Source organism: Erpetoichthys calabaricus, chromosome 4 (genome assembly GCF_900747795.2).
Source record: "Erpetoichthys calabaricus chromosome 4, fErpCal1.3, whole genome shotgun sequence".
Classification (NCBI taxonomy): Eukaryota; Metazoa; Chordata; class Cladistia; order Polypteriformes; family Polypteridae; genus Erpetoichthys; species Erpetoichthys calabaricus.
The window spans coordinates 39,943,371-39,956,772 of record NC_041397.2 but is presented as its reverse complement, the minus strand read 5'-3'; the positions used below and the strand labels follow the sequence as shown (position 1 = coordinate 39,956,772).

Below are 13,402 nucleotides of genomic sequence, written 5' to 3'. Positions count from 1 at the left end.
AAGTTCTTAATGCCTGTGCTGACCAACTTTGTCATATTCTCTGTCACCTGTTCAGTCTGTCTCTAAGGATACAGAAAGCACTGCTACTTTGGAAATATTCTGAATTGTTCCTGTTCCCAAGAAGACACGCACCTCTTCACCTAATGACTATGGACCAGTGGCACTTAACATCTCACATCATGAGGACCTTTCAGAGACTAGTCCTGGACTACAGAAGTCCACTTGTGGTAGACCACCTGGACCCACTGCAGTATCAGACAAAGATTGCATTGAAGGATGCAAATATCTATTTGCTCCACAAGCCTTATTCTCTACTGGACAAAGCAAGCGGCACTGTGAGGATTGTTACTCGATTTCTCCAGTGCCTTCAATACCACCCAGCCATCCCTTTTTAGTAGTAAGCTCACAGATATGCAGGTAGATTAGCCTAACATGTCCAGGATAAAGAACTCTGTCAGGCAGTCCACAGTTTCCAGAATGCAATATTTATTTATTTATTTTTTAAGATTACAGTTTACGGGTGTTTATAACGTACAATCTTAGCAAATTTATGAAACACTTTGGAAACTGGTTCAGTAGCATGAACACAAGGGAAGCTTAGCAGTCAGCACTTTGCTGAAGGGCGAGCCAAAAATGAATCCTCTATCTGATCATTGTACCCAGAAATAAGCGATAGAGTCCAACTGCAGTGAACATCTAGAGCTCCACAAATACAGCTTAAGCCAAATCTGATTGACAGTTAACCTACCGCTAGACACACCTACAATGCATCCAGTCTGCAGTAACTGTTCTCGAGGTTCACAGCTGCATGAGTGTGAAAATTGTTGAGTAAATCAAGTGACATAAATGTATGCAATCTAATTGACTGTTCAGCAGAGCTCCTGAATCGCAAAGGCATGTTACTTTGTTGTAATGAATTCTGTAGACAAAATGGACTTCGCTGTAATGAGTTTTTTTTTCTAAAAAAATACTGGTTCTATAGGAAACTGGCCAGAGCAAATAAACAATAATGGAAACGAGGAATTCGTTAAAATTAAGTTTGTTCTAACAGAATTTGACTTGTATATAAACACTAAGAGTAACAACAGCTTTAAAATGCTGGTATATCCATCAAGTAGTTGCCCATCATATTCATCAAGTAGTTGCCCAACTATCATTTAAGTAAAAAAGTTTAGGTATTCATAAAAATCAAAATAAATTGAAGGTAGAGGTTCCCTCAGTGTAACAGCAAATGGGGTTTAAAATCTTCGGGGGTTTCAGCATAGAGTTTCATGCTACCTAATTTATCTTAGCATGTGCAGATTCTTAGTATATTCTGACATTTCTTGTCCAGTAACTGAAATATACTGCTTAAAATTCACACCTAATATAAACCTTCAAACATTATTATATATGTTCTGTTTTATTACTGCAATTCCAAGATAATTCATGATATTTCTATTTAAACAAAAGCACGTTTTTAAAGTCTGTTATTTCAGTGAACCACTCTGTTAACTTTATAACATTTGATAATATAAGATTTAGCATTTGAAATTAAACTTGTCAGTTTTAGATCAATCCTTTATTTCAGAATTCATGTTAAACAACCTTTGTTTTGATGTTTTCAGGGTTTCTTATGTGAATGATCAGACTGCTATTGCTTACACCTGTGTACAAATCCAGAATAAGAAAATTACTTAGGCTCTAGTTACCTGTAGTCAAAAAATTTAACTGTGAGGCAACATAATATTCTTTAACATACCATTTAAAAATATGACATTTACTTTCAATCATGGGTCATATTAATGAATCGTAGTTTGCCTTCAAAAGCTAAACAAATGAGACAACTTTAGCATTTTAAGATTTGTATTTAACAATAAATTATGCTGATTTACTTGTCCTGCTAATTGTGTTAAGGCGAGAGCGTGTACCTGTTAATTAATATGATTAATATTATCATTAAAAATATATTAATATTATTATTAATTGAAAGATGTCCCTAGTCCTTCAAAGCATTAAAACACTAAATACATTTTATTTTGGTAATAACAAATCAAGCAGTAGTCACACATAAGCACAGTACTCTCTCTGAATTACCAATGCTGTAAAAAAAAAAAAAAAAAGCTGGTACCATTATTTTTTGGAACCTTTACTACTGAATTAGTACCAAAGTACCAGTTATTATGATATCTCTATACAGTGATCCCTCGCTATATCGCGCTTCGCCTTTCGCGGCTTCACTCTATCGCGGATTTTATATGTAAGCATATTTAAATATATATCGCAGATTTTTTGCTGGTTCGCGGATTTCTGCGGACAATAGGTCTTTTAATTTCTGGTACATGCTTCCTCAGTTGGTTTGCCCAGTTGATTTCATACAAGGGACGCTATTGGCAGATGACTGAGAAGCTACCCAACTTACTTTTCTTTCTCTCTCTCTTGTGCTGGCTATCTGTGATCCTGACGTAGGGGGTGTGAGCAGGGGGGCTGTTCGCACACCTAGACGATACGGACGCTCGTCTAAAAATGCTGAAAGATTATGTTCACGTTGCTACCTTCTGTGTGCAAAAGGGCACGTATTGATTTTTGACTTTGTTTCTCTCTCTCTCTCTCCCTGCTCCTGACGGAGGGGGTGTGAGCTGCCGCCTTCAACAGCTTTGTACCGGCGGTGCTTCGCATACTTAAGAGCCAAACAGCCCTATTGATTTGTTTGCTTTACTCTCTGTTTCCTTTGAACAGGAAGATATGTTTGCATTCTTTTAATTGTGAGACAGAACTGTCATCTCTGTCTTGTCATGGAGCACAGTTTAAACTTTTGAAAAAGAGGCAAATGTTTGTTTGCAGTGTTTGAATAACGTTCCTGTCTCTCTACAACCTCCTGTGTTTCTGCGCAAATCTGTGACCCAAGCATGACAATATAAAAATAACCATATAAACATATGGTTTCTACTTCGCGGATTTTCTTATTTCGCGGGTGGCTCTGGAACGCAACCCCCGCGATGGAGGAGGGATTACTGTAAATGAATAAAGCACAAATATTCCTTTAACAAAACCACATTACTAGAATAAAAACATTATCTGTCACATGTCGCTTAAATACACAATCAAAAAATCAGATAATATAAATTTTGTTTTTCCAAATTTTCAGAGGTTCATACTGTGCTGTTGAATCCAAATACAGAGTCTAAGGAATAACTACAGTTCGAGGATGATTCCCTGATCATATTGAAAAAGTTGAGGGCTTAAATAAAAACAGCAGATCTCACAGAGATAGAGTGCAATCTATTTTTTAATCATGTCTAAATGTATTTGCACTAACCCAAGATGGACCAGCAGACAGACAGACTTGGTCTTATGCAATAGGTGCGTCTCACATTATATGTGAACATATCTTTAAATAAAAAAACAACACACAAACGCAAGTAGGCAGGTTTTACAGGAGTCATCAGTTATAGACCTACTTCTATTTTGTCAATTGTTGTTCAGTTGAAGAGAGCTTGTGTGTCATCCTTATAACTTCACAAGAATTTTTTTGCTAAGCCCTTCATGTTAGTGCTGGGCGGTATACCGGTTCATACCGAAAACCGTTTTTTATTTTTTTTATGATATGGATTTTTCTTATACCGCAACACCGGTTTAAATTGCCTAAACGACGTTCTGAACGTGGCGCAGCGGGAAACTGTTTAAGTGGGGACCTTTTTCACTGCTACACCGCTAAACACAGATTTGTTGCACTAGGGCCCTTTTTCACTGCTACACCACCAAATAGTGGGCGGTAGCATAGGTATGCCACGTGGTGAAAATGGACAGAGAGCATTCCGAAACTGAACTAAAAGTAAAGTTGAACATGTGATGAACAGAAGAACTTTTGCCGAAAAAAAGGAGTCACATCCGTCGCCTGGAGATACTTTAGTTTTAAAAGGTCAGATGTGTAAATACTGTTTCTATACTACTGGATAATACTGCAAGCCAAGTTGTACTTGTTTTTGTACTTGCTAGTGTATGTTTTGCTTGTATTCATTCTGTGATGTGCTATCGACTCGTTCAGAGATGGGCGCAACTCTGAATGGATGGCATAATTAAACATGTATAACGAAGATATTTTTAAAGTTCTGAACACTCCGTCGGCTAAGTTAATAACTAGTTTTAATTTCACAAAGACGTTTATCGTGTGGTGATTGGTAATTATCGTGTGGTTTTGGTAGAGAGCAGGAATATCATGAAGTGAATGGATTCTGTGCGGTGATTGCTGCAGGCACCTGCTCTTAGTGCGGAGGAAGTCAGTTTAAGAAGCGTAGTGATTAACGACTGGGTCAGGGAACACTTAACACAAAGTATTTGATGTGCTGCATTAACTTGTGACAGGGTTTGAGAAAATCTAGTAAATTAAACATTGATTTTAGGATGAAGTTTAGTTTACAACATTCTACTTTAATTATAAAATAAACTGAGAATAAAGTGGAAATGTCGACTTTAATCTTGACATAGTCAACATGTCGAATTTATTCTCGACATATAGTTTGTTTTTTTCTTCCGTGTCCATATTTTTTTTTCTTCACAGTGGCCCTAATGCGCTTCCATAGGGCTATACCACAAGCAGCATTATAAATGCAAGTTGCAGTTTTTATTATTTATGTATATAGCTTAGCTTGAAGCAAGGTCCATATTAATGCAGTTTGCCTAAATGATGGTACAGTTGGTAAGATGTCATCACCAAGATTGCACTTGTTTTATTTTATTTTAATTTGGTGAATACTGTGTAATGCACCTGGGCTTGAAGCCTTGAAGTAATGGTGTAACTATCAGTAATACTATTATGTATTTTATTGTTATTATTTATTAGTTTAAATATTATGCAGTTTAATGATGGTAAAATTGTTTAAAAAGTCACTTTAACATGTCAGTGGACAGAGATTGTAAACATTAACAGAAAGTGTAGTTGGTTTACAAAAAATATTTACTATTTATTCCTTTTCTAAGACATGTTCAGTGCAATCCAACTTTTGACAAACACCTCTGGATATTTTACTAAGTCTAAATGCCTCTTTGGATGGTTGAAAATATGTTGTCAAAATCATAGTTTAAGCTTTTGCAAAATTTGTTCAATTAAAGGTTCTATATTTTGACTGCATCTGTCATGCAATGTGATTCCTTCTCTTTAGTGCCACCCCCTTGAAAACTATCACTTTATGGGGCCATGCAAACCTGGATTAATACTTGTGTGCATATTAAAATGTCTTTTTGTACGATGTACAATTCTCATAACAGTCTAATAGGTTATTCTTAGCCAGTCTACTGCAGTAATTGCAGTGGAAAATGTGGTTAACATCCACTCATGCATGGGGGATAAAATACCGTCTAATACCGTGAAACCGGCAGAATTTAGAAAAATACCGTGATATAAAATTTTGGTCTTACCGCCCAACTCTACTATGTGATTAGTGATTAGATCATGTGATTAGTTCTTAGCTTTTACATGCAACAGGAAAGGCATGCTCTATAGACACATCATTACAATTATCAGTGTTGAGCTTTTTGAAACCAAACATTTTGCATGCATCCTTATTCTTACACGGAACATTACTGCTATATATTACAAACATACCAACACACAACTACTTATGTTTAACCCACTTAAGTACTAAGGGTATTTTTGCAATTATTGTGCCAAAATTACATAACCAAAAATAAATTGCTATTAGTCTGTTTATGCAATAATGGATCTGCAAATGGCTGAACAGTAGCAAGTACAACATTTCAAATTTTTAAAAGAAATATCAACAAAAAAATATTTTATTGATTTCTCTAGAAAAAAAAACTGGATTTTACAGCATATAAGCAAGACATTTTATGATGCACAACCCTAGAATTAAGTTGCAATTTGTGCCCATCAATGTAACAAGTTTTAATTGCATATCCCATGGCACCTAAAAGTTATACTGTTTGGCACAAGATGTCCTCTGTTTAGAAATGTTTTGTTTCTTGCATATAATTATGCACAGTAATCCCTCGCTATATCGCGCTTCGCCTTTCGCGGCTTCACTCCATCGCGGATTTTATATGTAAGCATATTTAAATATATATCGCGGATTTTTCACTGCTTCGCGGGTTTTTGAGGACAATGGGTCTTTTAATTTCTGGTACATGCTTCCTCAGTTGGTTTGCCCAGTTGATTTCATACAAGGGACGCTATTGGCAGATGGCTGAGAAGCTACCCAGCTTACTTTTCTTTCTCTCTCTCTTGCGCTGACTATCTGTGATCCTGACGTAGGGGGTGTGAGCAGGGGGGCTGTTCGCACACCTAGACGATACGGACGCTCGTCTAAAAATGCTGAAAGATTATCTTCACGTTGCTACCTTCTGTGTGCAGCTTTTAAGTATGCTGCACGGTGCTTCGCATACTTAAAAGCTCAAAGGGCACGTATTGATTTTTTTATCTGTCTCTCTCTCTCTCTGCTCCTGACGGAGGGGGTGTGAGCTGCCGCCTTCAACAGCTTTGTGCCGCGGTGCTTCGCATACTTACAAGCCAAACAGCCCTATTGGTTTGTTTGCTCCTTTGAAGAGGAAGATATGTTTGCATTCTTTTAATTGTGAGACTGAACTGTCATCTCTGTCTTGTCATGGAGCACAGTTTAAACTTTTGAAAAAGAGACAAATGTTTGTTTGCAGTGTTTGAATAATGTTCCTGTCTCTCTACAACCTCCTGTGTTTCTGCGCAAATCTGTGACCCAAGCATGACAATATAAAAATAACCATTTAAACATATGGTTTCTACTTCGCGGATTTTCTTATTTCGCGGGTGGCTCTGGAACGCAACCCCCGCGATGGAGGAGGGATTACTGTACTCAACCAAAACTATACCTTCAAAACTATTTTTCATGACAGTTCTTCAAACATTTTCTGTTTACCACAAGACATAGTAGAACCTTAAACTTTGTAAATCAAGGAAAAATATGTCTTTGTCATTATGAAGGGTACTGTAATTTGGTACAGATTTAATACTTGGATAGACTTTTTAATTTTACTACTCAATCATGTGGTAACCCATCACAAACACGTTTGCAACTCATAATTTAAGAAACACTGCACTAGTGCGTCGAAAGGGGCTGGGGGGATTGCTTGTCCACTGTGAAATTTACAGTGTGTTGAAGAGCAGAAGAAGAGCGAGCTGGGCACAAGGTCTTTAAAAACTGTTTACTTCCTGTATCAAAAGTACCAAACTGTTGGTACCTACTGCTGTAGAAATTGGGCTTCTCGGTGCTACTTCGTTACTGGTACACCATACAACCCAAGTGCTCACACAAGTATGAGCTCCACAATCACAGGATATCTGACTGATCAGGTCTTCACTATTTGAACAGAACTCACAATGATTACTGATTGAACAAACAGTATTAACATGCACCTAGTAGCTATGATGAGAAAACTGCCTTGGAAGTGCTTTTGCACAGCTTTTCAAGTCCTCTATACAAGTACAATGGACAAATTAAAGCTCAAATCTTTGAATGTAATTTCTTGTTTTGCACCACTGGAAAAAAGGGGAATGACATTACTTTTCTGACATTTAAGCCTAACTATCATCTGCTTATTCCACAATGATCAAATGGTCTAACTTCAGACAAACACATTTATTTTGAGGTATGGGGTAGTCAAGAAGACCACACAATAGAGCGGAATGATATTCTTCCATTTCTAAGATTAAATAAGGCCATATTTAAAACTCCACCTTTTCAAAAACTTACATAGCTACATTTACAGAAAAACAGTAATGAATTAATAACTCCCTATGGCCATGCATTCAAAAAAGTATGCAATTGCTAAAATACCTCTTTAGGGGCTGACTATTTTTTAAGCAATGTTCTAGATCCTCATCCCCAATACATACTCTGCATTTTTTTAATTACAGCAAGTCCAGATTGTGCGAATTGCTCAGGGGCACAGTTGTGACATCTAAATCTGCAAGACTAATAGACCATCCAAAATTAGCTGCAGAGGTTCAACTAATTGACATTTTCTATGCACACCTGACAGTTACTGTAGCAATCAAAGAAACATGGTAATTTAGCTGAAAAAAAAACAGGCAATTGAAAACATCCCAAGCTCTCAATATGAGAGGTTTACTAACCTTGGCATTGCACTGCCATTGAGCACTAATTTCCTAAAAGCCTCTTCATACTGTGGCAGCTCCACATAGGCAATAAGCCATTCCACCACATCTTCTGTAGTCCAGTTGTATACTTAAAAACAGGCATAAAATAAACATTATGATTGTTGTCACATTTAAAACCTCTTATGACTTGTTATGTTCAAATCATTTTTAAAAGCATGAAAATAATTTTATTGTACCAAGAGGGAAATTTGGTTTGTCAGCAAATTTTACAGAGAGGCCAAAACATAATATATACATATCACAAAGAACATAGCCATTAAACATAAACTAATTACAAATAAATAAAACATAGCAGCGAGCATAATGTTTATGGTGAAAACATTTAGACATAATACCTGAATCAACATTTAGATTAACTGATGATTGATGCAAAGGCTAACTGTTCATCCTGTGATTTAAGACTCTGGATGTTGGTTAAAATTGCATTATTTTAAATATTAGTAACAATTATAAATATTCAATAACAACAACAGCTTAATATCTATTATTTCTTGATCTGCGTAGTAAATGTGCTTTAGAGAGCTAAAGATAATGGCTTTGGTTGTAAAGATTACTTTTGTCATTAAAATAAAATGCAATCTATTGTGATGTTTTAACATTTAGATGTTTTTAAGAATATTTAACATAACTGAAACTGTTAAATTGATTTATTTTAGGTCACTTCCACCAATTAAGTTTTCTGTCTCTGGACAGGAAAGCAAAATTGGAAAAGGAAAAAGTGACCAGGAAAGCATTAAACAGTCAGCTCTAAATTCTCAATTCAAACTGCAGACTTTGAAGCTCAGTAGCCAAGCATAACAACATTGCACCAACATCTGCAGGTTATTTTTAATTTTTATTTCATATGTGTGAAATTCGGAAAACCTGGTATTAAAAATCTGTTTGAATTTTGAGCAAGATGAGTTCAAGATCTTTAACACTGAATAAATGGTTTTACTTTCCTATCCATATAAAGAAAATCTTAACTATGTAAAGCAACTGTTTAACTTCAGACTATTTTTAAAGAAAGAGTTGATAGAATCAGCAGCAAGAGGAAAGCATTTGCCTAAACTAGAACTATAAGAAAAAACAAGAGAAACCCACATTTGAGCTAGCTGAAGGCAACAGAGTATCCTGAAACAGAAAAAGATTTATAATTTATCACTATACAATAAAAGTAACCAAAGATTAATGCGAATAAACCTTGTGGCAATTTCATAAAGTCTTATTCTAGTTAATTCCAAATAAAAGAAAGCTTTATTTTGGAATGGTTGCTACTTTTTTACACTTTAAGGAAAAGTGTTGGTACATCATAAATCAAGCTTTTACTTGAGGGGATAAACACAGAAAAAAAACTTTGATGTTTACATCAATCATAAGCTAGTTGTTGCTTCATTAAACGGTATCAATCTGTTAATTAAATTGCATGTAATTGTTGTGCTTATTTTCATGGCATTTTGTATGGTATTAGTTTGTAGGTGTTGTTCAGAAAATCTAATATGTAATATCGGAGATAAGAAAAAATTATTAAGCCTAAATGCAAAGTTAGGAGTAAAAACATACAGCTTCTTTCCAATTCTAAAATATGCAACATAATTGCTCAGTAAGTTTAAGTACTCATTAAGTTTATTTTTATTTGTTAGTTAATGATTGATTGACTGATTGGCTGTATTATCTACCCTGAGAACCTGTATCCTTGTTTTTTATGTTTCTGCTGCAATATGCATCTGAATTTCCCCATGGGATTAATAAAGTTTATCTAATCTGATCAATACAGCAAATAATCGCTTTGAGCTTTTTTTTTTTTTTTTTTTTTTAATATTTTAAATAATAAAAATACATAAAACAAGAGAATGCTGTCATCATTGAAATCCATCTGAGACATGTTTTTCCTCACACATAATAGAAGCCTAAATTTAGGTTTTGTATGCAACTTATGAAATTTAAAAATTAAACCTAAGCAAATGATAGCAGAAATGATTTAGAAACACCTGGAAAATATACTGCATGTTGGAAAAAGGACTATTAATTTTACACACAATAAATTAGAACTTCTTTTGGTGCTCAAAGCAATTAGACAATTTCATAACAGCTCCCAATGCACTTAAAATCCTCTCCTTGAGTTAACCAATAACACCTTATTTGCAGAGCTCAAGATAAATGCTAATTATTTGTGGGAGAATCCTTCAAATCTAGAGATGTTAACTTTGATTTTAGTGAAAAACATGCACAAAATTCTTTTGTAATGTCCCAACTTGAGTTCCTCCTTTGGCTTGAGTTCAAGGTCATGTCTTTTTTGTTCATTTTTGTGCTTATTACATGCATGTTTCTTTACTGTTGCTTTTGCCCATGTACTGTATACATGTGAGGTTTCTGTACAGTGATCCTTCGCTATATCACGGCTTCACTCCATCGCGGATTTTATATGTAAGCATATTTAAATATACATCGCGGATTTTTTGCTGGTTCGCGGATTTCTGCGGACAATGGGTCTTTTAATTTCTGGTACATGCTTCCTCAGTTGGTTTGCCCAGTTCATTTCATACAAGGGACGCTATTGGCAGATGGCTGAGAAGCTACCCAGCTTACTTTTCTCTCTCTCTTGCGCTGACTTTCTCTGATCCTGATGTAGGGGGATTGAGCAGGGGGGCTGTTCGCACACCTAGACGATACAAACGCTCGTCTAAAAATGCTGAAAGATTATCTTCACGTTGCTATCTTTTGTGCAGCTGCTTCCTGAAACGACATGCTGCACGGTGCTTCGCATACTTAACACTAGAATTACCAGAGCCTACGAAAAAACTCGTATATCCGGCCCACCTTAAATCGCTTCTTAAAACCTTTCTCACCTCTCCGCCAGCGTCTTTTGTCATCTAAATGTACTGATAAAGACAAGCTGCCAGCAGCTGGCTATTCCATCCCCCCAACGACTTAGAACGTAAACAAGCTTTTCCCAACTCTTGCCTTGATTGATTACCTGGGAGTGAAGTGGAGTTTTAGAGTAGAAATAATAAGATTGTTATTTGGAACACACGCATTTCATATGTGTTGCATTTCTACAGTAATCTGTGTAAACATATTGTTAAAACAGAAACGTGTTATATATTCTAGTAGCAATTGACAAAATGTAGGCATAAACTATATAATGTATGAAGCCTGAAGTCTAAATATCAAAGAAACACTTTCACAAAAGGTACAAAAAAAAGCCACCGCCAAAAAAACTCGCCTTAGTGTGAGACATTGATATGAATTAACTATCACTTCTTCCATGGCGTAACAGTATCAGTCGCTGACTGGGAATCAGAAGCTCATGAGTTCAATCCTGCACAACTCCCATTTGAGAAGTGTTCTTATTTTCACTATTTTAGAATAAAAAGATACATTTGATTTCAGTCTGTAACAGCTGGTGTAATTTATGATATTTGTAAAGGTTAGCTTTATTTTTTTAAATTCACTTTTCATTGTCTCAGTCGCGTTCAGGATCCATCCCTACCGCCCCCCACCTGACACTGCTGTTTTTACATAAAGACTCGCTATAGTTCTGCAGTGTATCACGATACATACGACCGCGTGTTTTTTTTCCCCCAGTATTGCCAGTCTCCACATGTTGCTGTATGCTGTTTCTTTTGTACTCCAGGACATGCAGAGGAAAGCATAGTAAAGAGCAGTAACTTCAGCACTATATGCAATCATCAGACACTCCCCATCTGACACTGCTAAAGCTCTGCAGTGTACTTGTGACTGCATTGTCGTACCAATGCTTGCGAACTGAAGTGTCTGCATGCACTTTTCGTGGCATTATACGTGTATTTTTTGAGCATGCCCATGTAGCTCAAACACAGGAACATATGTTGATGTAAAAGTATAACAAAACAAGTGCACTTTTATTCAAGACTATAACCGAAGAAAAAAGAAAGCAAGTTACAGTAGGTGGAATGCTAAGAACTGCTGATTTCCATTCTGTGCTATATAACTGTTAACATTTGAATCTGATGATTGCATATAGCGCTGTCTGATTTAGTGTGCGCAAGAACATGCAGGTGGCCAGTTGCTGAGTGCTACAACGCACATTTTAAAAAAAGAAAGAGACAAATATATGTGACGTTTTGAAGAAATCATTTTATGACGCGAATAGTACCAATCAGAAAACATCGTCGAAGTAATGCAATATTATTTGAAAACGAACAGCGTCAGGTTGGGTGTGAAGTTATACTGGCGCTGTTTGAGTCAGATCAGAAGCTGAATAAGCTGAAAAAGCTCCTGTTCTGACTCTAAGTAAAAAAGCATGAATTAATCAACAGAAATAACCGCGATTGACATTTTAAAGTTAACGATTTACAGTGCATACCAATTTATAAATTCAATGTCCGTTTGAGGAAAAAAAAAACACTTTCTTCAAAGCTGGGAATCGAACTCGCGTCTGTGTGGCACAGTAAGGCAGTGGTGCTCCAAGTCAGCAAACCGTCCTTATAACTTATTTTTTTCAAGATCCATAACACACAGACAGACAGAGCACTGCATAATACAGAGACAGACAGGCAGAGATATACAAACAAACAGGGAAGGCACATGTACTGAAAGAAAAAAAAAATCAACATGCGCGTTGTTTCTGCAGCACTGAATAAGCTCCCCCAATCTGACTCTCTAAGTAACAGCGCAAGTACAGACACAAATCAAGTGCATGTGTGTACTATATAATATTAACAAAAAGAGCAGCTTACTACTGAAAACGGCAAATATAGGAGTGAGTGGGGATCGAACCAGGACTCTTGATTACACTTGGTTTGCGTCTGTACTTGCGCTGTTACTTAGAGAGTCAGATCGGGGGAGGGGTGATGTTAGAGCGGGTGAGCTTATTCAGTGCTTTTTCTTTCAGTACGTGTGCCTTCCCTGTTTGTTTATATATCTCTGCCTGTCTGTCTCTGTATTACGCAGTGCTCTGTCTGTCTGTGTGTTATGGATCTTGAAAAAAATAAGTTATAAGGACAGTTGTTCATGTTAATTGCAGTCTCAATTGTTAAAAAATATTTTAAAAGGAGCATCCCACATGAAAATATAACGATCTCATTAACTGACAGTGCATACCAATTTACAAATTTTATGTCCGTTTGAGGTTAAAAAGAAAAAAAAGAAGTAACACTTTATCCCCAGCGGGGAATTGAACTCATGTTTGTGAGGCAAAGAAAAGCTACTCAGTCTGAGAAGCAAATCTTAGCGCGCTACGCCACGGAAACTGTTATATGGTGTGTGAAGCTTTTGTGGAAGTGTTTATTT

General features: G+C 36.3%; 2 protein-coding genes across 4 annotated transcripts in view; one reads left to right on the top strand and one right to left on the bottom strand.

The window, feature by feature from the left end:
- Positions 1-13,402, top strand: part of slc6a7 (solute carrier family 6 member 7) — a 666,512-nt gene that overhangs the window by 187,988 nt on the left and 465,122 nt on the right. The window lies entirely within an intron of this gene.
- Positions 1-13,402, bottom strand: part of LOC114649956 (stromal interaction molecule 1-like) — a 218,201-nt gene that overhangs the window by 123,038 nt on the left and 81,761 nt on the right. For all 3 annotated transcript variants that reach the window (XM_051926480.1, XM_051926479.1, XM_028799351.2), the window contains exon 4: positions 8,105-8,216. In XM_051926480.1, the coding sequence (XP_051782440.1) occupies positions 8,105-8,216 (112 nt within the window). The remainder of the gene's footprint in view (positions 1-8,104; positions 8,217-13,402) is intronic.